Genomic DNA, 21,626 nt, shown 5'->3' with positions numbered 1-21,626 from the left:
TTGCGCATGTTATTGTTGTTGTTGTCGCTTGCGAACTTACTGCATAACTCAGAATTTCCACATTTTTGTTCGAGTTCAATTTGTTTTTATACTGATACCTGCTTTGTTGTAGTTATTTTTGGTGTTAATGCAAAGAAAGTGAAAAGTTCAAGTAAATCGTTGTTTGTGAGTCAGTAAGTGTTTACACGAAGTGAACGGAACTGCTACTAAGTGCTTTGCTTAAGCTAATGGAACAAATGAAACGATATGGTAAAAGGGTTAAGGAAGGGCAGAATTCTAAAGCAAACGAAGTGAGGCTATTTCGGCTAGTTTTGAAAAAAAAATATTGACCTAATCAGAAAAGGTTCATAGAATTAAAAAATAGCTAGGTTTAGTCAGTGACATTAACAAGCCAAATTAACAATATCCCACTTTTTTTCAATGACATTTTTGGATAAATATGAAGTACAATATTTTCAACTTACTTATTGTGGGACATGGCTTGTTTGTTTTTACCGACATACTTTCACTACGACTGTCTGTTCGTTAGGTCAGTAGGGTAGGGTTTCTTTCGTTCAGTCAAGCAAGAATAATGTGTATAAGCTTCGATATGTTTTGAAGCAAACATGATAACGAGGTCGTGCGAATTTGCCTTTTTAAAATTTGTTAGAGACTTTGGCTTATCTATAACAATTGATGAGAAGAATGGACAAAAAGGGTTTTTCTGCGAATTGATCATACTTGTATAACATACTTGTATAACATAGAATCTATAGCAATGTTCGTGCGGCTTGACAAGATGGCGTAATATGATTCCATAGTTTCAATATTTTGAACTTGTGTTGGAAAGCTATAGGCCTTGTGCTACTTTTTCAGCATACACGTAGGTCATTCATTTAAAGTGTAAAGAAAAATAATATTTCTTTTTCACTCAAATATATCAAACTTTAATTGAAGTTTTAAGTTTTGAAAATCTCAGCCGAAAATCATCGTATTTTAGTAGAAGTTTATGGTGAATATGCTCTAACTGAACGCACGTGCCAAGAGTATTTTAATGTTGATTTTGGTCTGGAAGATGAAGAAAGGCTAGATGGCCAAAGAAGTTTAAAAATGAGAAACAAGAAGCATTACTTAATAAAGATTGTTGCTAAGCAAAAGAAGAGCTCGCAGAATCTTTCGAGGTCACTCAAGCAGCCATTTCAAAACATTCCAAAGCAGCCGAAGACATTGAAAAGAAAGGAAATTAGGTGCCATATGGATTGAAGTCAAGAGACGTTGAAAGACGATATTGCATGTCAGAAATGCTGCTTGAACACTGTAAAAAGAAGTCGTTTTTCAACCGGATTGTGACTGGAGAAGAATAATGGATACGAAAACTCTAAATACAAAAAATCATATTGAAACCTGGCTATCTACGGCAAAAGGCGAATATTCATGATGCCAAGATAATGCATTATTACGTAGAATCAGAAGAGCGTGCTGTATTATGAACCTCTAAAATCGGGGGAAACCCGTAATGAGGAACGCCACCGATAAAAACTCATCTCGAGAGACCGACCAGTTTAACCGCGGACGGTTCCAACATGCTTTTTTGTACTTGCATGTTTGTTACTATTCATGCTTTTAGGGACACTTCTCACAGCCGCTATCCTCATCAGTAATTTCTACACGGTGTCCCCCCTGCATACTCAAGTGACAGAATACCACGACCACAAGCCCAGGGTTCAAACTGATCCATCTAATCGTCCAAGCTATGTCCGTCAAAGGATCAAAAATCCGTAGGAGTCGGCTGTGAATCCTGCAGGTCATTTAACGTTACCCAGGAGGTGGAGGCGAACCTCATCGAACGTCGTGACCAGACATGAGGCAATAATTTTCCATCCTGACCTAGCTCAGACTCATGTTGCAAGAGCGGTTAAAAACTATTTTGAAAACAGCGGTTGTGGAATTTCGCCTCATCTGTCTTATAGCCCAGACCTTGTTTCTTCTGTATACCATTACTCCCGGTCTATGCGGAATTTCCCTCATGGATTAATGTTCACATCAGAACAGGGTATAAAAACCGGCGTGATTTATTCTTATCGGATGGAATCCTCAAATTGCTAGAAAGATGGGAAGATATTATAGCTTCAGATAGGCAATACCTTGAGTAATACTTTTGTGTAGTTTTTCTTAAATAAATGTTCAATTTTTAAATTTACTCGCCAGTTTTATACTTGGATGTCAACTGTTGCAGAGTTTAGTGTTGATAGCCTTAGGTTTCTTTAGGAGTATGCTTTTAGGAGTAATTTGATCTGATTAATAGTATCAATATGGATATCGTTTTTTGTTGGCGGTCATTTTACTACTAAGTATTTCTCTTCTCTATTAAATAACTAACTACAATTTTATCTGTAAATATCACTGGAAACTCGTTGAAGAAGGCCCATCAGTGCCACCGTATTCAGCATTTTTGTTGCCGTATTACTGTAGACCAATGAATTGTTTGATTTAACATACATACATGATTGAGTTGAACATTGAAGTGAACCTTGAAACTAAACCTTGATTTTATTTTTAGGTACAAAATATTTATTAAGAGTGATTATGCTGTTTCCAATCTTCTTTTTAGCAATTTGATGCAATGTGCAAAGCGGAAGTGGCCTTCTTCATACTTCGCGCAGTCATTAATGTAAGTACGAACGCATGAATAATATAATAATTCTACATTTTAAAGTCAAACATGTCAATGAAGTAGTAACTTTTATTCACCATCTTCCATTTTGTATTTTCATTTCGTTAACTTCGAAAGGTAATAGATCTTATAAAACAAAAATATGTTCTTCCTCTTTTAGGGAAAAGTAAATACCATATGATTTTAATTTCGACCGAAATTTATTATACTCTCGCAAAATGTTTCAGCAGAGGGTACATACATTTTGGTTGAAAAGTGGGTAGTGCTCATCAAGAAATAGCACTACTAGCTCCAAATTTGTTTTCTCAAATTGGTACATCTGCCGTAAAAAACCTGCCAAGATACAAGTCATTTTGTCAATAAACTTTTTGTTTGCAAGTAATTTGAAGTTGACGTGTCGGAGTATTTTTTTTTATGGAAAGAATCTAATATCGCGCAGTGATATGATTCTTTGTTTTGAAAGGTTTAAAACCAAAGGATATTTATGAACAATTGCTAAAAGAGTATAAGGGGTAAACTGGATCGAAAACAAATTTATCCGCATAATTTGGAGCGTTTTAAGCAGCATAAAACCAATATCTTGTGTCGTTTTATAACTATGGATAAGACTTGGATCTACCACCATGATTCCTAATTGAAACCAGAGAGCTTACAGTGGCCTGAAGCTGGTTGTTCAGCTCCAAAGCAGGTGAAGTCACAACGATCAGCAAAGAATGTTGTGGCGTTAGTTTTTTGGGATGCAAAAGGAATTTTGTTGAATGATTATCTGCAGAAAAGTAAAACAATCAACGCTGAATATTATTGCAGCCTTTTGAATCAGCTGGATGAAAATATTCGTGAGAAAAGACCTTGCAGCAAAAAAAGACAGTTTGCAGCACAAAAAAACTACTACCTCTTGAGGAACCTGAAACAATTCTTCGTGGGAAACGTTTTTCGTCGAATGAAGAAGCTATTACAGCTGTAGACGGGTATTTTGCAGAGCTTCCGGAAAGTCATTATAACACGCCCATAAGCGAAAACATATAAATTTCCATAAGTAAGCACTAAATAAAGATATAAAACTGTAATTTGGTACAAGGGATCGCTATAGAGCGGGACGCGGGTAAGCCAAGAGTTATTTAAAATTGGGGTTGGTCTCGCCCCGTAAATGGTTTAATGAACATATATTCCAAATCGTTTAAGCTAAATCTACCAAACTTGTTGACAAGAAGTATCTTTCATACTCTCTGAAAATAGGCGAAATCAGAAAATAACCACGCTCACTCTCCATATAAAGGTTATGTTGAAAACTACTTAAGGTGCAATAATTTACTAAATAAGATCACAGATCATCTTCACAGATACAAACGTTCCTTACAATAACTTAATTCCCATCTAATTTCGTGAAGATGCCTCGTCAAATGAAAGAGTTTTCCATCAAGCACTTTCTTTCGATTGTTCAGTTTGTATGGCAGCTATATGCTATAGTGGTGAGAGAAGGACAAGTGCAAAATTTCAGATCGATATCTTAAAAACTGAGGGACTAGTTTTCGTATATATACAGATGGATAAACGGAGGAACGGACAGACCGACGTACATGGCTAAACCAATTGAGCTCATCATGCTGACCATTTATGTATATATTTAATAGGGTCTCCGACGTTTCCTTCTTGGTGTTACAAACTTAGTGGCAAACTGAATATATCCTGTTCAGGGTATAATAAGACACAAGCATTAAAACTAGATGGTATAGAAGAGCTTTATAGGAGCACGTATAAAAATTTAACAAAAAGCGCGGCACCCCCCACGCCTACTTCCCATATAACAAATTTTTAAAGTCCATCTGACTTTTTCAATTTATAGTACCGTATACAAATCAAACATCAATTTAGTTATTTGAACAAAACTTTGCACAAATAGTGCTCTCAAAGTATTTCATCTAGCATCCAAAAATTTTCGAAAGCAGACAGTAACTTTTCAAGGACCTACACACCAAATATGTGGGCCCCAGTGCATTAGGCCTGATTTTTTACCGAACATATCGGTTAGTCTATGAAATTTAATTTTGAAATTTGAGAAGAATATAACAGCATACCCATGTGTCAAAAATGGGTAAAATCGAGTCAATACTTCCCTTAACCTTCCTACACCTATCCTAGCAGAAACAACATCCAATCATATATAAAATGTTTTATCTTATAGATATAGAAGTTGAACCTCGAGAGATAACATTTAAATAGAAGTCATAACCCCTCAGAAATAAATTGAGTCTTACGAGTATTCCTGAGACTTCACTACGCAAATTTGTATGAGAACGCACGTCATCATCCATTGAGTAGTGGTAAGAGATCTATGGGGCAAATAGGCTGGACTTTAGTTCGACCAACAAATGTTTATATCCTTTGCAGAGTATATTAAGTTTGGGATTAAGAGTATAGAAGTTTGTAACACCCAGAAGGAAACGTCAGAAACCCTATAAAATATATACATATATGAATAATCAGAAAGTCGAGCTGAGTCGATTTAGACATATACAAGAACTACAAGTAGTTCCCTCAGTTTTGAGATATCGATCTAAAATGTTGCAATAGCGCTTTTCTCTCCAAGAAACTACTTTTCATCTGTCGGAAACGGCGATATCGGATGACTATAGCATATAGCTCCATTCAAACTGACAAATCAAAATCAAGTTCTTTCAAGAAACACCAGGGATGCCGTAATAGAACAAAAGAAGGGTTAATTTGGCTAGACCGCCAAAAGATTTAAGGAGAACATTTTTTGTTAGAAAGTTTTCAGCTGATTAAGAATTCCAGCTTTCCTCCTAAGTGTCAGCGCCCATGCCCCTCTCTCATTAAAGGAATAGGATCATTTCCACTTCTCATGTATAATAAATCTGATATTTATGAGTTTCCTCTATTTCCGGTTGCCAAAAGTAGCGAATTTCGTAAAACCCTCAATGGGTCATTGAGTGTGTGAAATAAAAAAGTGTGTAACACTCGTTACCAACAGTAAAAACTACAACCACAAATTTAAAACATTTGTTTCCTATTTTTAAATCCTTTCTGCCACAATACCAAGCAATGTTTCCTGCATTAAGCGTTATTAAGGCTTGTGGCTTCCATGCCTCGATACCTACCACTACCACACTTTATGGTGCAACAGAGGATGGATGAAATGCTGTTTAGTATTATTTCGAAATGACTACAAATGTTTTAACAAACTGACCAACCACTCAAAAAGGGAGGAAGCTCCTGCAAGGTTAAAAGTTGGATGCTGTTACTGGACTGTACATATGAACATTAGTACATACATATGTTGCCTGATAGTGAGCAAATAAACAAGTTAAACTTTTTACAACCTTTCGACAATACAAGTTGGCTGCAACTTTTAATTTGGTTAGAAACTGAAGCAGAGTAGATTTTCCTTACAGTAACATTTGTTGTTAAATGTCGCTTTTTAGTTTAAAATGTTTACAACGGCAATTAAAATAATAACGGAAGGGCATAATAGACAGGTCATTAGGTTAGAATCAGTATAAAATATTTTAAAAAGTTAGCTTATGGTGACACTGTCATAATCCATAGTCACAGAAACAAACGAACAACAATTTTAACACTAACTTATCGTAGAATCATCCCTAATTGTAATAGTAATATGGTATATCTCGGGTAGCACGTGTACATAAATCATATCACTCGTTATACGAATCTTACTTTTTATTAAAAATTAGACGGACTACCTACTTTAACACGCTTTAAGCCAACTCAAGACTACCATCAATTAGAAAAAGTTTTTAATTGAAGAAATTGGTTTTCAGGGCCCTCAAGGGCACTACATATTTGTGCAAAGTTTTATCCGGATACATTGATTGGTTCTTGATTTGTATACTCGAAAATCAAAGCATCAGGTGGAATTTAAAATTGTGATATATGGGAAGTAAGCGTGGTCTTTGTCCGATTCAGCCCATTTTCGCACTGTAACGTAGGTATCATCTTAGGTGTAAAATATACTGCTCTGGCTAATAAAACCGTTATACGGAGAGAGGACGCCCAGTTTTTCAAAATTGTTATACCTATATGCCTCTTGCTACTATGATCCCTTGTACCAAATTACAGGTTTATATCTTAATTACAGGATTCTGATTACGCCCATCTACAAACTCCCTTTTTTAATCAAGGAATACATGTACCAAGTTTCGTTAAAATATCTGAATTTTTTATCAAGTTACAGCTCGCACAGACGGACGTACAGAGAGCCACCCGGATTTCAACTCGTCTCGTCATCTTAATCATTTATATTCATAAAACCCGTCTATATCGATTAGTTTTACATGATACAAACAACCGTTAAGTGAACAAAAATGTTATACTCTGTAGCAACATGTTGCAAGAGTATAAAAGTCTGATCAACACGATGTCTTTGCGTCCCATAAAATTCATCTGCATAAAATTAACGTACTTTCCAGCTGTATTGTAATAGCGAAAGAGTCGATTTGTAAAACGTTGGTGTCAGAAGTTTTATACATAAAAGTAAATTATTTCCGAACTCTATTGGACGTTCAACTTGCAAAATATTTTAATGTTTCAGAAAGATTCTGTCTCCTAGGTTCTTCCAAATCCGAAAATCAGTAAAGTGTAAAGTAAGGTATTGCTATTGTCCTTAAAAGATATTGATGTACGACTTTTGAAGTAATTTTTTTACGATCTCACGACGTACTCTCAACGCTCGAAGTCACTCAACTTGCATTCTCGATAAAGATATACTCAAAATTCTTTCAAAAAACTTTGAAGCAGACTAAATGAATCGCTCTATTAGATAACGATCCGTGGAGTTGCGTTGTTATTTCAACTGAGTAAAGCTCGAAAATTATATAAAAAGATTGTTAGGATAGCACGTCTATAGGCAAGTATCTTCGAATATGTTTCCGAATTGTAAGCCGTCAGTATCCGGTATAACTCTCTTTCTTCAGGATTTCTTTATGATTGGCTCCCTTACTTCTATAAAAAGAACAAATTACTTCATAAGATTGAGAAGACTGTTTTATGGTTTTACAGAGTATCCTCATGCCTAAAATGGATGACGTCAGGGCAATACTTCCTCTAGTCACCATATACCTAATATTTTTATATTTATATCGATCCATGAATCAAAGCTTCCATATACTACATATATATAAAGATTTTCATTGGTCAAGAATGAAATTGGGTCTTTCCATCCCTTGGTTGATATTTACTTCGTATATCCAATGTATTAAATTTAGCTTGTTGATTGAGTTTATATCTCATTAGAGTTAATTATGGATCTTTTCAAGTTGCGAGAGTATAAAATGTTCGGTTACACCTGAACTGAACTCTTTTTTACTTGTAAGTAAGCACAGGAAAATACTTTTACCACCAAGATACCTTTGGAAAAACACTGTACTCAGCACTAATATAGGACGCAAATCCAAACGTTCTGAGTGTGTTCATGGCAAAAGATATCATACTTGTCAATATATAGGCTAGATGACACCCGATAACACAATGTATATTAAGAACAGTTAATTTAAAACCATTTCCAAATTCAAGTAAATTCTTTAAAAATGTTATTTAGAAGGAAATAGTTGGTATAAGATCACATGTATTTAAGGCAGAAAAATATCCAAGTCGGAAAATTAACCACGAACTTATACTCTCCACCTTTGGAGTGCTGCCACTTGAGCAACGCTCTTGAACACTTCACTTATTTCATTAAAATTTTTACACTTATTACCAAAAATATGCAAAAAGCGCTCACAATATTTTCATACAGACCCTCCTCAGTTACACATACAAATAATAAAATAAAATATGCAGTTACGAAAAACGACCAAATATACGCTGGATGCCATCAACAGGGGTAACACTGCTTCCCCGACTATATGTATAAATATACTTGTATGTAGGGATATAAATAGAACACCACGAAATCACTTGAAGCCACGCTTCCACAGGCGCAAGTCGTCGACATCGTTCGTTTCGATGGCATTCTGGAATACATTGCGCACACAACGCACAAACAAGTAATTCGCGACCGGAAGGCAAAAGGTGAAGAGTGTGTGCAGATCCAATTTAGTGGCGCCAACCAATACCTCCACCAGCCAAGCCATCAGTTCAAAGCTCAACACAAACATATTGATGGTAAGCCAAGGCGTCATGTGACCAGGCGAAACCTGTGCGGGGATAAAAAGAAATGCGGAAGATGGAGTGATGAATGCGAAAAATATAAAAAATAGCAAAAGGCAACATAACTCAATGTAAGAAAGGAGGTGTTAAGTTCGGTCAAAGCCGAACTATGCAGATTTCAAAAAATCATGGCAACGTGTAGTATATTAGTTCGAGACGAATTAAAAAACCATATTATAAACAAGTAAAAAGGGACTAACTCAGTGTAATTGAAAATTTGATACTTTAATAATTTTCAAGTCTCGTTTTAATTACATTACGATGCACGATATATTATATTTGATGCAATAACTAGTATGTGTTTATGAGGCTAAGATAGTCTATGGACCCACTTCACTCATTTTCGGCAACAAATGCAAGATAATAATGTGTGTTTTTTTAGACGTATAGTTTTATGTTTGAGGCAATACTTTTTTCGGAGTTGGTCTTTTTGACAGCTTTTGCTTGATTTATACTCAGTTTGCTTTACCATATCATAATGAACAGACTTACTGGAACAACGTTTGCAAATCATGAAAATGTATTCCCAACTACCATATTTAACAGATTTTCACAAGAAAATTTTGTTCAGCGATAAAGTTCACTTTTGCCATTGGTTCATATTTCTTCAAAAATAAAGGTGGCCATTCCTGAATGGAATTAAGGATTTTGCTATGGACGACCTTTGGTTCCAACAAGACGCCGCTACATATACATAGTTGACTATACAGTCAACGAAGCAATCAATTTATTGAATAACACTTTTGCCGAGCGCATTATCATGCGTTACTCGATTTGAACCATTTTTGAATAAGGAAAATTAAAAAACATGAATTGTACTAGGTTATAATCTGATATAATCTCTAACGCTAGATTAATCTATTATAAAATGAAAATATCTGCAGAAGTTTCACATGGTATCATACGTGAAGTGCGCGGGAAATTTAGACTGGTTTCGCCCATTTTGAAACAATATCATAAATATGTATCAAATTTGCTTGAAATGGGTGGAGCAGTTGCTGAGGTATGATAACCCATCAGAAAGTGGGCGTTATCGAATTCTTAGGACGCATCATAAGTAAGCTTGCAGTATTGTCTGTACCGTTAAATTGAATTGCACTGACACGTATATAATTAATATATATATATAATTAATCCTTTAATAAATATGAACCGAACTTAACGCGGTTGTAAGGATGTGAGTGGCGACTATAAAAGCAGTAAAATGGAAAGGCCACCAACTTCGGTCTACTGTGCAAAAATATTCGACAAATTGCAAAAACTCGGAATATTTTTGCGCTGCCCCTTAACACAGAAATAGATCAGCGGTGGCTTCAAATATCCACCAACAATTTTTCAGTAGTAAACACAAAAAACGGAAAATTTTTTCCAAATACCTAACAAATACACAAATTTGACATATCTGGTTTATTTCCCTCGGTTTTAGTCGGAAGATAGTCATTGATTAGTTGGATATACTGGATAGGTGGCATGCTGTTGGTGAAGAGGTATCGCACGTGAGTTGCTTTTGGATATTCATTTATATACAAGTATGTGCTTCTATGTATGTTACCACTATTCAGGCGCATCAATCATGTTAAAAGTCCAAAGTGATTCACGTCACTGCATGCAACATGCAGCGCTCCACTGATGGCATTAAACAGGAAGCAGACACATTTTTCCGCTTACCGTCACAGCTATACTAACAGTGTGTGCCGTAGTTAGCTGCTGGCGTTCTGGCATTTCTGACTGCAAATTGCTGACAAATTTGCATTCCGTTCTACAATTCAAATGACATTTGACAAGTTGAAATGTCAAATAAATGAATATTCATATCGCGGTCTATATAAGTCATGTGTGCATATGTGGAGAAGAGTTTCAATATTTACGTTCATATACACATATGGAGGTGGCCGAAAATGAAAATTTTTGTGTGATAATAGTTTGGTATAAATCCAGTCAATTTTTGAAACAAAACAAGGGGAATCTCAAACCAAGCGTACTCTAGTAGAAATAAAATTTAAAATTCCTATAATTTTTTGTACTTTAGAGCGAAGATACACATGGTTGGTTGACTTGTTGAAATTCTTTTCATATTGAATAGGGTCGAAATTCATAACCGCTTAAATTATTCGAAATATTAGGCTATATAGCTATGGGGTTTGGAATGATAATTAGGCAGCAAGATGATATATCATTAGACGTCTTGACAATGTCAAGCGATTCCAGAAATGGGATTACGCTGTTTTTATATATTTTATGGAACGCCGAATCATCCATTAACACTTCACAAGAATAATAGACTGACCTCATCACTGAGTTCTTGCAAAGCTGGAGGTAAAACCTCTTCGGTCTACTTTTGCGAATTAATGCTATTCTGCCTGCAAACTTAATTATTTATTTTGCTTCTTATTTGGATGTAAATACATATGTATGTATGTTATATATGTACATTTCTTGAAATTTTCCAAAACTGGCAAATGAAAAAATAATGGAGGTGATGTCGCATTATGAAAAAATGTTCAAAAATTGAAATGGGCATACAATTTTAATATTAAACAAGTAAAGAAGAGCTAGCTCCGGGTGTAACCGAACATTTCATTCATCAACGCCAGGCAAATATGTTGGCACAACTTTATTTAAAACTTGTATTTTATTTTATTTATATTATGGGTCATAGACTAAATTAGTTTTATACCTATATATTACTTCCCGTCACATAATAAGACACAGCTGACATAAATTCAATCGAAGAGGCTACATTTAATACATAGAGGTGATGTAAAAACGTGATCCAGTGAATCGAAATGCATTACATTAGAGATTGAGCGCTAAACCACAAAAAAGCTTTTCCACTTAATTTCACTAAAACATAACACATTTGACCAACCTAAATTCTTTAAAGTCAGGTGGAAAGTCGGAAATCCTTGTTAAGGGTATACTGGAGGCAGAAAAGATCTGGGCTGATTGCACAAACTTTTAAAATTACTGCCGGAAGTTCGAAATCAATATTTTAGATAAAAAGTTCGCAACAAGAAATGTGGTCAATAATTCGGTGCCTGAAGGCTTGAATAGTTTTGGTCCTATTTGGTAAATTTTTGGTCAAAAAGTGGTACAGATGAAGCATGTTGAAAATTGTGTTATATACTTGTAGGTTGGTTGAAAAATTTCTGCGCTAGAAATGAAAAAATACTGTTTTTGGTACGAAATATCGAAATCCTTAACTTTACTTATTTCAATGATCCTCCAATAATTTTTATTTAATTATATAATTTTAAGCTCTGCAAAATACCCGTCTACAACTGTAATAGCATCTTCATTCAACAAAAAACGCTTTCGACGAACGAATTGTTTCAGGTTTCTGAAGAAGTAATAGTTGCGTGGAGCCAAATCTGGTGAATACGGTGTATGCTAAAGCAATTCGTTGAATTTTTTCATTGCTAAAACATCTTTGTGAGCAGGTGCATTGTCTTGATGAAAAATGATTTTTTGTGCTGCGTACCAGGTCTTTTCTCAAGAATTTTTTCATCCAGCTTATCCAAAAGGCTGCAGTGATATTCAGCGTTGATTGTTTTACTTTTCTGCAGATAATCATTCAACAAAATTCCTTTTGCATCCCAAAAAACTAACGTCATAACCTTCTTTGCTGATCGTCATAACCTGCTTCGGAGCTGAACACCCGCCCAAAATTAAACGGTGCGTTTTGAAGAGGACTCCTTATGCACTTCTAAAAATCGTTCATAAATTTCTTTTGCTTTGAAACTTTTCAAAACAAAGAATCTAATCACCGCGCGATATTTAGTTTTTTCCATGTTGAAAAAAAAACTCTGACAGAAAAAGTTGGTTATCATTGATATAAACCGCTCTCCATTTACAGTAATGTAAGGTGTCATCAGCTTTATTTAGCAAGAAGTACGGACCGATGATTCCACCAGACCAAAAACCACACCAAGCTGTCAATTTAGGTGAATGGAATAGTTTTTCATAAACAATTTGTGGATTTTTTCGCACCAGAATCAACCAGTGAACAGAGCCTTAAATTTGGGCCTCTTTTGACAATACAATTTTAATACTAGATCGCTTTTAATTGGTTTAAAGTATGATGGATATTGAAAATAAAGCTATAGACCATATAGCTAAGTGTTTTTTATGTAATAACCTTTTGTTTTAAAATAATTGTTTCACCAATGACCTGCGAAGTGCTGGTTCTTTATGTATTGATTTGAGTTAGACAAAAAGTTGTGATCCCTGCTTTGCCCTCAAATGAAACATGTTTTTTTAATGTTAATTAATATTTTTATGTTTATATTATTTAATTCAGCTGCCACCTTTTGTCCCTCTCTGTGTTATTATTGTGTTTTATGTTGTCTTGCCTATATGTGCGTGTGTATGTATGCACGTGTACGTTCAAACATACGTGTATATTTTGTTTTTGTGTTTTCTTCGATATGTTAATTTCATCAAACGTTTGGTTTTTTTCGTACATTTGTATGTACATATATATACCATATACAGGTAAATCCTATCAATGTGAACTTTTATGTATATGCACCTATATATTTCTGATATGCGGTGTATAAAAAAAGGTTCATTTACTGATTAAGCTAAAAAAGTATACGAGTATAACGAGCTAAAACACAGAAGTGAATCTGATGGTTAAAAATCTATTAAAAATACTTGAATCTATAATTAAAAAAATTGAAGAAATATGGAATAAAAGCAACAAAACAAAATTCAAAGTTCTTGAAAAAATTTCAAATAAGTTTGCGTAAAATGACTATAAACAATTTAAACGAAAATCAACTGCTCAGATCCTCTGATAAAGAAAATTACTTTGCAAAAAAAGTCGATTCTATTAAAATCAGTTCTTGAGTTAATTGAATAACATTAGAACTTTTTATTTTTCATTTATCAATTTAAATAAAAAAGCAAAGCAAAATATTTAATATTTTTTACAAAACATATTTCAATGGGCGAGACCCGGCGTAGATAGTGAGAGAGGAGTTTGAAGATTTTAATTAATTATAATAATATTTTTTCATTACTAATTATAATTATATAAAGCAAAGAAATAAAATTTCACTTTGATATAGGCAATGGGAGTATTTTTGGCCGATTCCATTCAAGTCGTGTTGCCGTTATACCGTATATATCGGTCAATATGTAAGACATCTTAGCAAAATCAAAATGAGCGTATAATATTGGATATACCACAGTTGAATGCTGAAAATATGTGAAGTTGGTCCACGAGTTACTCAAACTTACATATCATATATACTCGTATAATGTTTTTCGTTATTCTAACAGTTTTATGCCGAATATGTCGGTCAGTGTATGAGTTTATGTGTTTATAAAATTAATGAAAACTATATTTTCGCGAGTATACCTGAGCAATATCATATCCCTAATAAAATAAATACTCCATCCAACACCTTTACGGACGGCAACATCGCAACTAACCTCATATGGACTTATGATTTCAAGAAAAATAAAAAATGTATACAAATCCCAATACTTACATTAATAACTGCATACCAAAGTAGCAACCATGCATTGAGCATCACTAAAGACCCAACCAGGCGACATTTGCGCAACACCGAATAGGGTATGACGTAGTATTTGCGCGAACGCCACATAGAAACACGTTTGCGTCCACCCCAGTAAAGGCTGGTAAACTCACTAAGGCTATAGAACTGTCGAGAGTGATTAAATTTAATTTATCTCTCAAAACACTCTCTTTCCTCTAAAACTTACCGATCCAAGCGTGCTGATCGCCAGCACCACCCAATAGATGACGGGAAACCACTCAGCTTGACACAGCGAACTTTCCAGCAAAAAGTTTTTGATCGCTCTCCAGCGAGCGCCTGGACAAAAATGCCAAATTGAGTAGACATCGCAATCGTCCACGGCAAGATCGAATTTGTGGCGCAGAAATCGACAAAGCTTTTTGTCGAAATGTGTAAATTTGTACATTGAGCTGTGGAGGTGTTTCGGAAAGACTAAGAAATATCTGAAAAATAAGAACTTTTCAAAACTGTTACACCGGCTTTTCTATTTCTTCAAATATTTCACAATTTTTTCTTCAAGCTGGACAAAATGCAAATATATATGAATTAACAATGACTTGATAAAATTTTGCTTTTATTTTTCTTGATATTGTGCACTAATTATTGACGTTATATAAACAATTTGGAAGAAAATTTAAGCCTTTCTATTTTTTCAAATCAAAAAATTTTATGGCTGACATTTTTGTGTGATGGATAATTTGAGAAAAAGAGGAGTAGAATAAAATAGAAAACTGAAAAATATAAACAATATTTGTACTAAAAGATGTTGCCAGACTCAGTAATGGAAACAAAATGTGACCAAACATTGAATAAGAGTTTAGCCTAGTTTTAGCCAGAAATATTAATCTATTTTAATTGGATGCCATAAAAACCGATATGATAAAATTGAAGATAGAAAATTAAATTCAAATATAATACATTATATGTAAGTCCGAAATTCCAAAATAAATGTGAAAATAGAGAACGCTTTACTATAAATATATTATTGTGTTTGTAGTTTAAGAAAATCGGAATGACAATTGACAGTTTCGAAAGCTTAGAAAGCTTTCATCAGAACAAAGCGAAAGCTTGTATGCTTGAAATAATGAGATGTAAAAATCTACCCGAGGACACAAAAGATGAAAGACCGCGTGAAAGCTCAATTTGACTAATTTAGTCAACTAGAGCTTCCAAATTGAACACACACTTACGAATTTGCAACATATTTGAGCTATAATTTTTGTACACCCATTTTATAGCTTTTCGAATACTTCAATTAAATCGTTACATTGTTAGATATCCATAAACACATTTCAGATTCATTAAAAGCCATTCAGAATTTTAACCTTGGGCAGTGTTACACGCGCTATAGGTTTACGGGGCTGTTGAACTGTAGCCTATGACAGCAAAAACAACAATCTAAAAGTTGAAAAGTGTATTTGAAAAAACTCATGTGCAATAACATCAAAATGCCATTCATTTTCTCGCGTTTAGCTTCCACTTTCATTCCACACCCATTTGCTGAATGGCCATTAGCTCACCAATGTGCACCTTTATTTGCTTGAACATGCATGTTTTACTGTAAGAACGCATGTGTATGTGTAGGCGTAGAGAACGAATACTCATGTCAGCACATACAAGTGCACATACGCACACAAACACACGCTTAGCTTGCTTTTGAACAAGTCACAATGGCTCCCAAGGACGCCAAGTGGGCGGCTTGGCTACAGCTAATGTCAATAACGGCGCATTAAACTCTTTAATTACAGCAAAAGTCCATTAGAAACGAATCGCATCGCAGTAGTAACGATCGTAAAGGTTAGGGGTAAAATAAAGGGTAAAATATGTGGCTGAATATGTGGGTAGTCATATGTGTATAAGTATGGAGCATTGGCACGATTTAAGTACGCAGCCGCAGGTATGCGAAAGTAGGTTATAGAAAATATAACTGTAATTGCGACCCTTTGACTTCCTCAATTTAAGTTATTTCAACATTTCGTTTACACAAACTTTAAATGTTTCTTAGAAATTTTACTAAATTGTTACTTTAGTATTTTAAAGGGAATTTTAAGACATGTGATTTTCAAGTTGAAATTCAATGCATATAATATAATGTTACGGCCAAGGAACTAGCTCTATTATAAAGATTATGTTTCAAAAATGATTTCGGGCAAGTGACCCAATTTTCGACCCCTTTTTGCAGCAATTGGGGCCGTATGTCAGCAAAAACGCGCCAAATATGCTTTTCCAACCCGTCAATCGTCTCGAGCTTATCTGCGTTGACAAGCGACTTCATATAGCCCCACAAAAAATAGTCCAACGGTGTTAATTCCCACGATCTTGGAGCCAGCGTCACAGGCGTACGACGCGAGAGAACCCGCTCACCAAAAGTTTCCTTCAGTAAATTTATTGTTTCGTTTTTATATGACATGTAGCATCGTCATGTTGGAACCAAAGGCCGTCCACATTAACATCCTCAATTCAATTCAGGCACGAAAAAGTCATTAATCATGACTCTATAGCGTTCCCCATCGACTGTAATATTATGGCCACCTTCAATTTTGACGAAATATGGACCAATGATTCCCTCTGTCCATAGAGCACACCAAACATTGACTCTTTGAGGATGTAACAACGTCTCAACAATAGCTTGTGGATTATCATCACTCCTCACAAAACGTGTTTAATCGAAAAAGCTAAGCTCCACAATATGATCAAAATTTGTTATTTGGTACAATGAATCGCATTAGAGGCAGCTACCTGCAGTTTCAAAAATTTTAAAATGTGAGAGTGACGCCTTCTAATGGGCATATCTCCAAAACTGCAGCAATAATAATCAAATTCAATTTGGACAAATCTTTTTAGCACTCATACCGAGACTGCAAATCTCGCCATATAATTGTTTTATTAAAAACTACTTAAAGTGCGATAACTCAATAAATAAACAAGTCAGAGACATTAAATTTTAGTACAATTAGGCTTTATAGGAGTCAATAAAAAAATTGGACAATGAGCGTGGAAACGCCTACCTTTGGATAACACCCATATCTCGGGATCTACTTGACCTATTTTAACCAAATTTAAATTTAAGTAACATTATCGTCACATGTGTATGTTACGGTGCAAAAGTGGTCGAAATAGGACTACAACCACGAAATATTATATAATATGCAAATATTATGTCTGTATGTCAAAAGTGGATTGAATCAAATCAATACATCTCTTAACCCGCATATACCTAACAGAAAGATTTTCGAACTTCGATATATAACGGTAGCCGGCTTTGATGCTTGCAAGTTGCAAGAGTAGAAAATGTTCAGTTACACGCGAACTTAGCGCTTCCTTACTTATTACAATTTGTAAACGTTGAACATTGGGAAGTAACAGCTGTCGAAAACACCAACTGATATTTTGCCTGTGGGATTAAATACAAGTAAAGACATTATTTGGAGAATATTATCTGAAGATTTGGGTAAAAGAAAGGTCTCTGTCCGTTTTGTTACACATTATTTAAATGATGTCCAAAAAAGTGAGCGAATTTTTGATGGAAAAAATAAATTTGCAACTATTTTCTATTTCCGAAACTGAAAACCAACATGCACAAGGGAGCATTTTATGATGATATCCCAACCATTCAAGCAGCCATAAACGAGGTTCTGATGAACATGCCTATAAATGACATCAAAAATAATTAGGGTATTCACAAAGTGTCATATTGTCTTATTTCTTATGACTGTCATACCAGCACTGTTGTTGTTTCCCATCCAAAATTGGAATACGACAAATACAACACGGCGTGGTATGTTTTTTGAGTTTGCTATTCTATCAGCTGTATCTCTTTACTTTTTTTATTGTTGACGTTTGTGTGTGTGTCTAAAATTAATAAAATACATAAATTTCATCCATTTCTTTAATAATATGGAAGGAAGCCACGATATTCAAGTAAATTAAGTTGGAAAAAAGTGAAATATAAAAATATTTTGTTGTTTCTGTGGTTGCAATGTGAACTAAAATGCCGGCGGTTCAACAAAAAGAAGCTTTAATTTTATTTTTGTCACTTTATCATGGCAACTCTTTAAATAATTCACTAAATATGACCTAAATTTTCCACTCTTTCTATATACTTGCCGAAAGGAGTACTTTGCGCTAATCTGAATGATAAAATATTCTAAATGTAACACTTTTAAATAAAAAATCCTTTTTTTGTATACGCTGTCATTTATAACTACTTAGTAGTAACACGAGTACTCAGCTCTTATACGAGTATACTCGTATAGTACATTTGTATATTCCCAGGCTGCTTAACAACGTTGTTTACGTATGCAAATGCAATTTTATTAAATATACAGTTACTCGTCGCTCATTTGGATGAAGTGGTTCACACCTACTCCATATATATAAACTTATGTACGAGTATATAGTTATGTATACTATGATGCTCGTTATTTTCCCAGTTGATCTTTTATACCCTGAACAGGGCATATTAAGTTTGCCACGAAGTTTGTAACACTCAGAAGGAAACGTCAGATACCATATAACATATATAACTATATATATAAATGATTAGCGTGATGAGCTGAGTCGATTTAGGCATGTCCGTCAGTCTGTCTGTACATACTCGAACTAGTCCCTCAGTTTTTCAGTTATCGATTTTCTATTTTGTGCACGTACTTTTTTCCCAAAAAGCTCATTTGTCGATACCGTTGTTATCTAAACAATATAGCATAAATCTGCTATACAAACTAAACGATCGGAATTAAGTCCTTGATGACATTTAAATGTAGGAACACACAAGAAACACCAAATAATAAAAACTTCGATCCCTTGGTGCTACCTTTAGTGAATTCCTTTCTTGGATGTTAGCCGATTCGAGGGTTCGCAACTTTCGAAATAAAATTGTTTCGACGGTTATAGAACCATTCGGCAAATCTCTTCCAACATTTAAAAAAGGAAATCTTAAAACTTTATTGCACATATAATATATGAAAAGTATTTCAAAGAAGATAAAAGTACTCCCGCCGTACGAAAATGTATGGGAAAGTTTATATAGGCCATAGAAGGTGCTTTGCGAAATTTCAGGTTTGTAACTTTCTACATACCTGAGATATTCGATGGGTTATAAAGCACCCAATGATAAGGGTTCTAAATGCAACGCGTCCTGTAATTAATTTCTATGGCAACTTTTTGATCGTCAAGTGTCAAACAAAATCAGCTGTGTTACGAAGTGTATGCTATTGAAATGGCAATTTTGAAATACTGCGGGTGTTGACATTTTGTAAAAACTCTTAAAATGTATAGAAACGGAAGTTTGTAACATTCAAGGAACTGCTGGAGGAGGTAGACAGCTGGAGCGACGATAATGTACCTGGACGGCGTGCAAACAAAATCATTTGTATACTTTAGCAACATGTTACCACAAAGTATAATAGCTTTGTTAATCTAACGGTTGATTGTATTATCAAAAAATAGTCGAGTTTCTTAGCACCGTAGGAAGGGGGATATTGTAGATGGTCGTAATCGAACCACTGCCACGCCCACAAACGCCATTTCTCCAATACCAATATATTGTCATAACTTACTCCACCATAAGATACAGGACAGTTGTTCTGTATAATTAATTGCATTAAGGAGGGGCATCTGCAGTTTAAAATTTGTTGAAAAAGTGTGCATAGCCTCGTCTTCTAATAGGTTTAATGTGCATGTCTCCTAAACCGCTAAAGCTATATTAACCAGAGGACAAATATTTTTAGCACCCCTACCGACAGTGTATAAATGGGTGAAATCTGCTGATAACCCCGCCTACTTCGCATATAACGGTTTGGATTAATACTACAAAAATTGCGATAACTCTTTAAATAAAAAACTCGGAGACTTTAAATTTTACACTTACGATGATAAAATTATATTAATTATAGGAGCCGGGGTCAAAATTTGACGATGGGCATGGCAACGCCCACATTTATATGAAATCACATATCTCCGGACCTACTCGACCAATTTCAACCAAGTTTGTTGCACGCAATCTGACTGCAACCACGCCTACTTCTCATGTAACACATTTATAAATTTCATCTGATTCTTTCACTTTTCAGTGGCTGGCAAATTGTCAAAATACGACTATACCTGTTAAAGTCCCCACATACCTAATATGCGGATCCAAATGCGTATGGCTGACTTCTTGCCGAAAATTCGGTCAATCTGTAAGATATGTTATTGAAATTCTGAGAAAATGTTTCATTGTTAATAATATACCCTTGTGTTAAAAGTGGGTTGAACCGGGTCAATACTTCCCTTAGCCTCCATGTAACTAATATAAAGATTTTCGAGCTTCCAGTTGACTTTATACCGCATATATTAGCAAAATATAGAGCGTATTTTTCATTATAACAGCGTATCTTTTTGCCTAAAATGGATAAAATCTTTCCTTTATGATTTATAAAAAAAAACCTAATCAAAATCGCCAGCAACTTTCAAGATATGACCACTGTTGCGTGGATATATAAATGCAAATCGGGCAGAAATGTGTTAAGAGAGGTAAAACTATAACGCTGAGAAGAAATCCGAAAAGGTTCTACGCTCAGAATATTAATAACTAAGAAAATTCATTGTTGGTGTCACTATAGTAAATTCTCCATTTGATTCATATGCGGTTTTTGGTCAGGTGCCTTTGAAATTCATACGTATTCCTAACCTCACATTCCGCGTAATAATGTTGATTTCGCTCGCGGCACTAGGACAAATGCAATTGTCATAGGTCACTTGTGGTTTATTTGTATATCCACTTTTATTCATAAGTACCGCATACATTGCTGTACACCGTATTTTATTTTATTTATGTATCAAGCATGAGCGCGTCCATTCTTTCGCTCTTGTTTCTCTGCCTCACATTCTTCGGTACTACAAGTACATATTTACCTTCCACTGGGAGTTATGCATGTCTGGTGCTGCTTATGAAATGCTTTGTTGGTCACGAGGATTTGCGTTTGCACACATCCACTTTCGCACACACTTACCTATACATATATTCAGTAAGATTTAGTTGAGTGATGTCAAGTCGGCAAATGGGCTGAGGTCAGAAATGAACGCTCCGGTGGAATATTGTGTAGTGTGGCGTAAAATGTAGCTGACATGTACAGAAACCAGCTTGCTCAAATGCACAAAGATTATGGAAATACCCTGTAGGAAAAAGGTGCACTAGTTAAATTCTTAAAATAAATGTAGATCCTTATATGGTCAAACAAATTGACCGGCAAACATTTCTTTTT

The 21,626-nt window shown here is 34.8% G+C and overlaps 2 protein-coding genes across 5 annotated transcripts in view; one reads left to right on the top strand and one right to left on the bottom strand.

Annotated features, from left to right (window-relative positions):
• LOC106616276 (uncharacterized) overlaps positions 1-21,626 on the top strand; it is a 130,718-nt gene that overhangs the window by 100,415 nt on the left and 8,677 nt on the right. For all 4 annotated transcript variants that reach the window (XM_014232855.3, XM_036360450.2, XM_036360451.2 and 1 more), the window contains one exon: positions 2,591-2,650. In XM_014232855.3, coding sequence (XP_014088330.2) covers positions 2,591-2,650 — 60 coding nt within the window. The remainder of the gene's footprint in view (positions 1-2,590; positions 2,651-21,626) is intronic.
• Positions 8,233-15,059, bottom strand: LOC106616277 (uncharacterized). Its single transcript, XM_014232856.3, has 3 exons — positions 14,570-15,059; positions 14,335-14,508; positions 8,233-8,823 (listed from the first exon to the last, which is right to left on the bottom strand). Exons 1-3 carry the CDS (start codon positions 14,786-14,788, stop codon positions 8,581-8,583), a joined length of 636 nt encoding a protein of 211 aa, XP_014088331.1. The 5' UTR covers positions 14,789-15,059; the 3' UTR covers positions 8,233-8,580.

The sequence above is a fragment of the Bactrocera oleae genome, chromosome 6, assembly GCF_042242935.1.
Source record: "Bactrocera oleae isolate idBacOlea1 chromosome 6, idBacOlea1, whole genome shotgun sequence".
NCBI classification, from domain to species: domain Eukaryota; kingdom Metazoa; phylum Arthropoda; class Insecta; order Diptera; family Tephritidae; genus Bactrocera; species Bactrocera oleae.
Note: the sequence above shows the minus strand (reverse complement) of the source record. Positions and strands in the feature narration are given on the sequence as shown.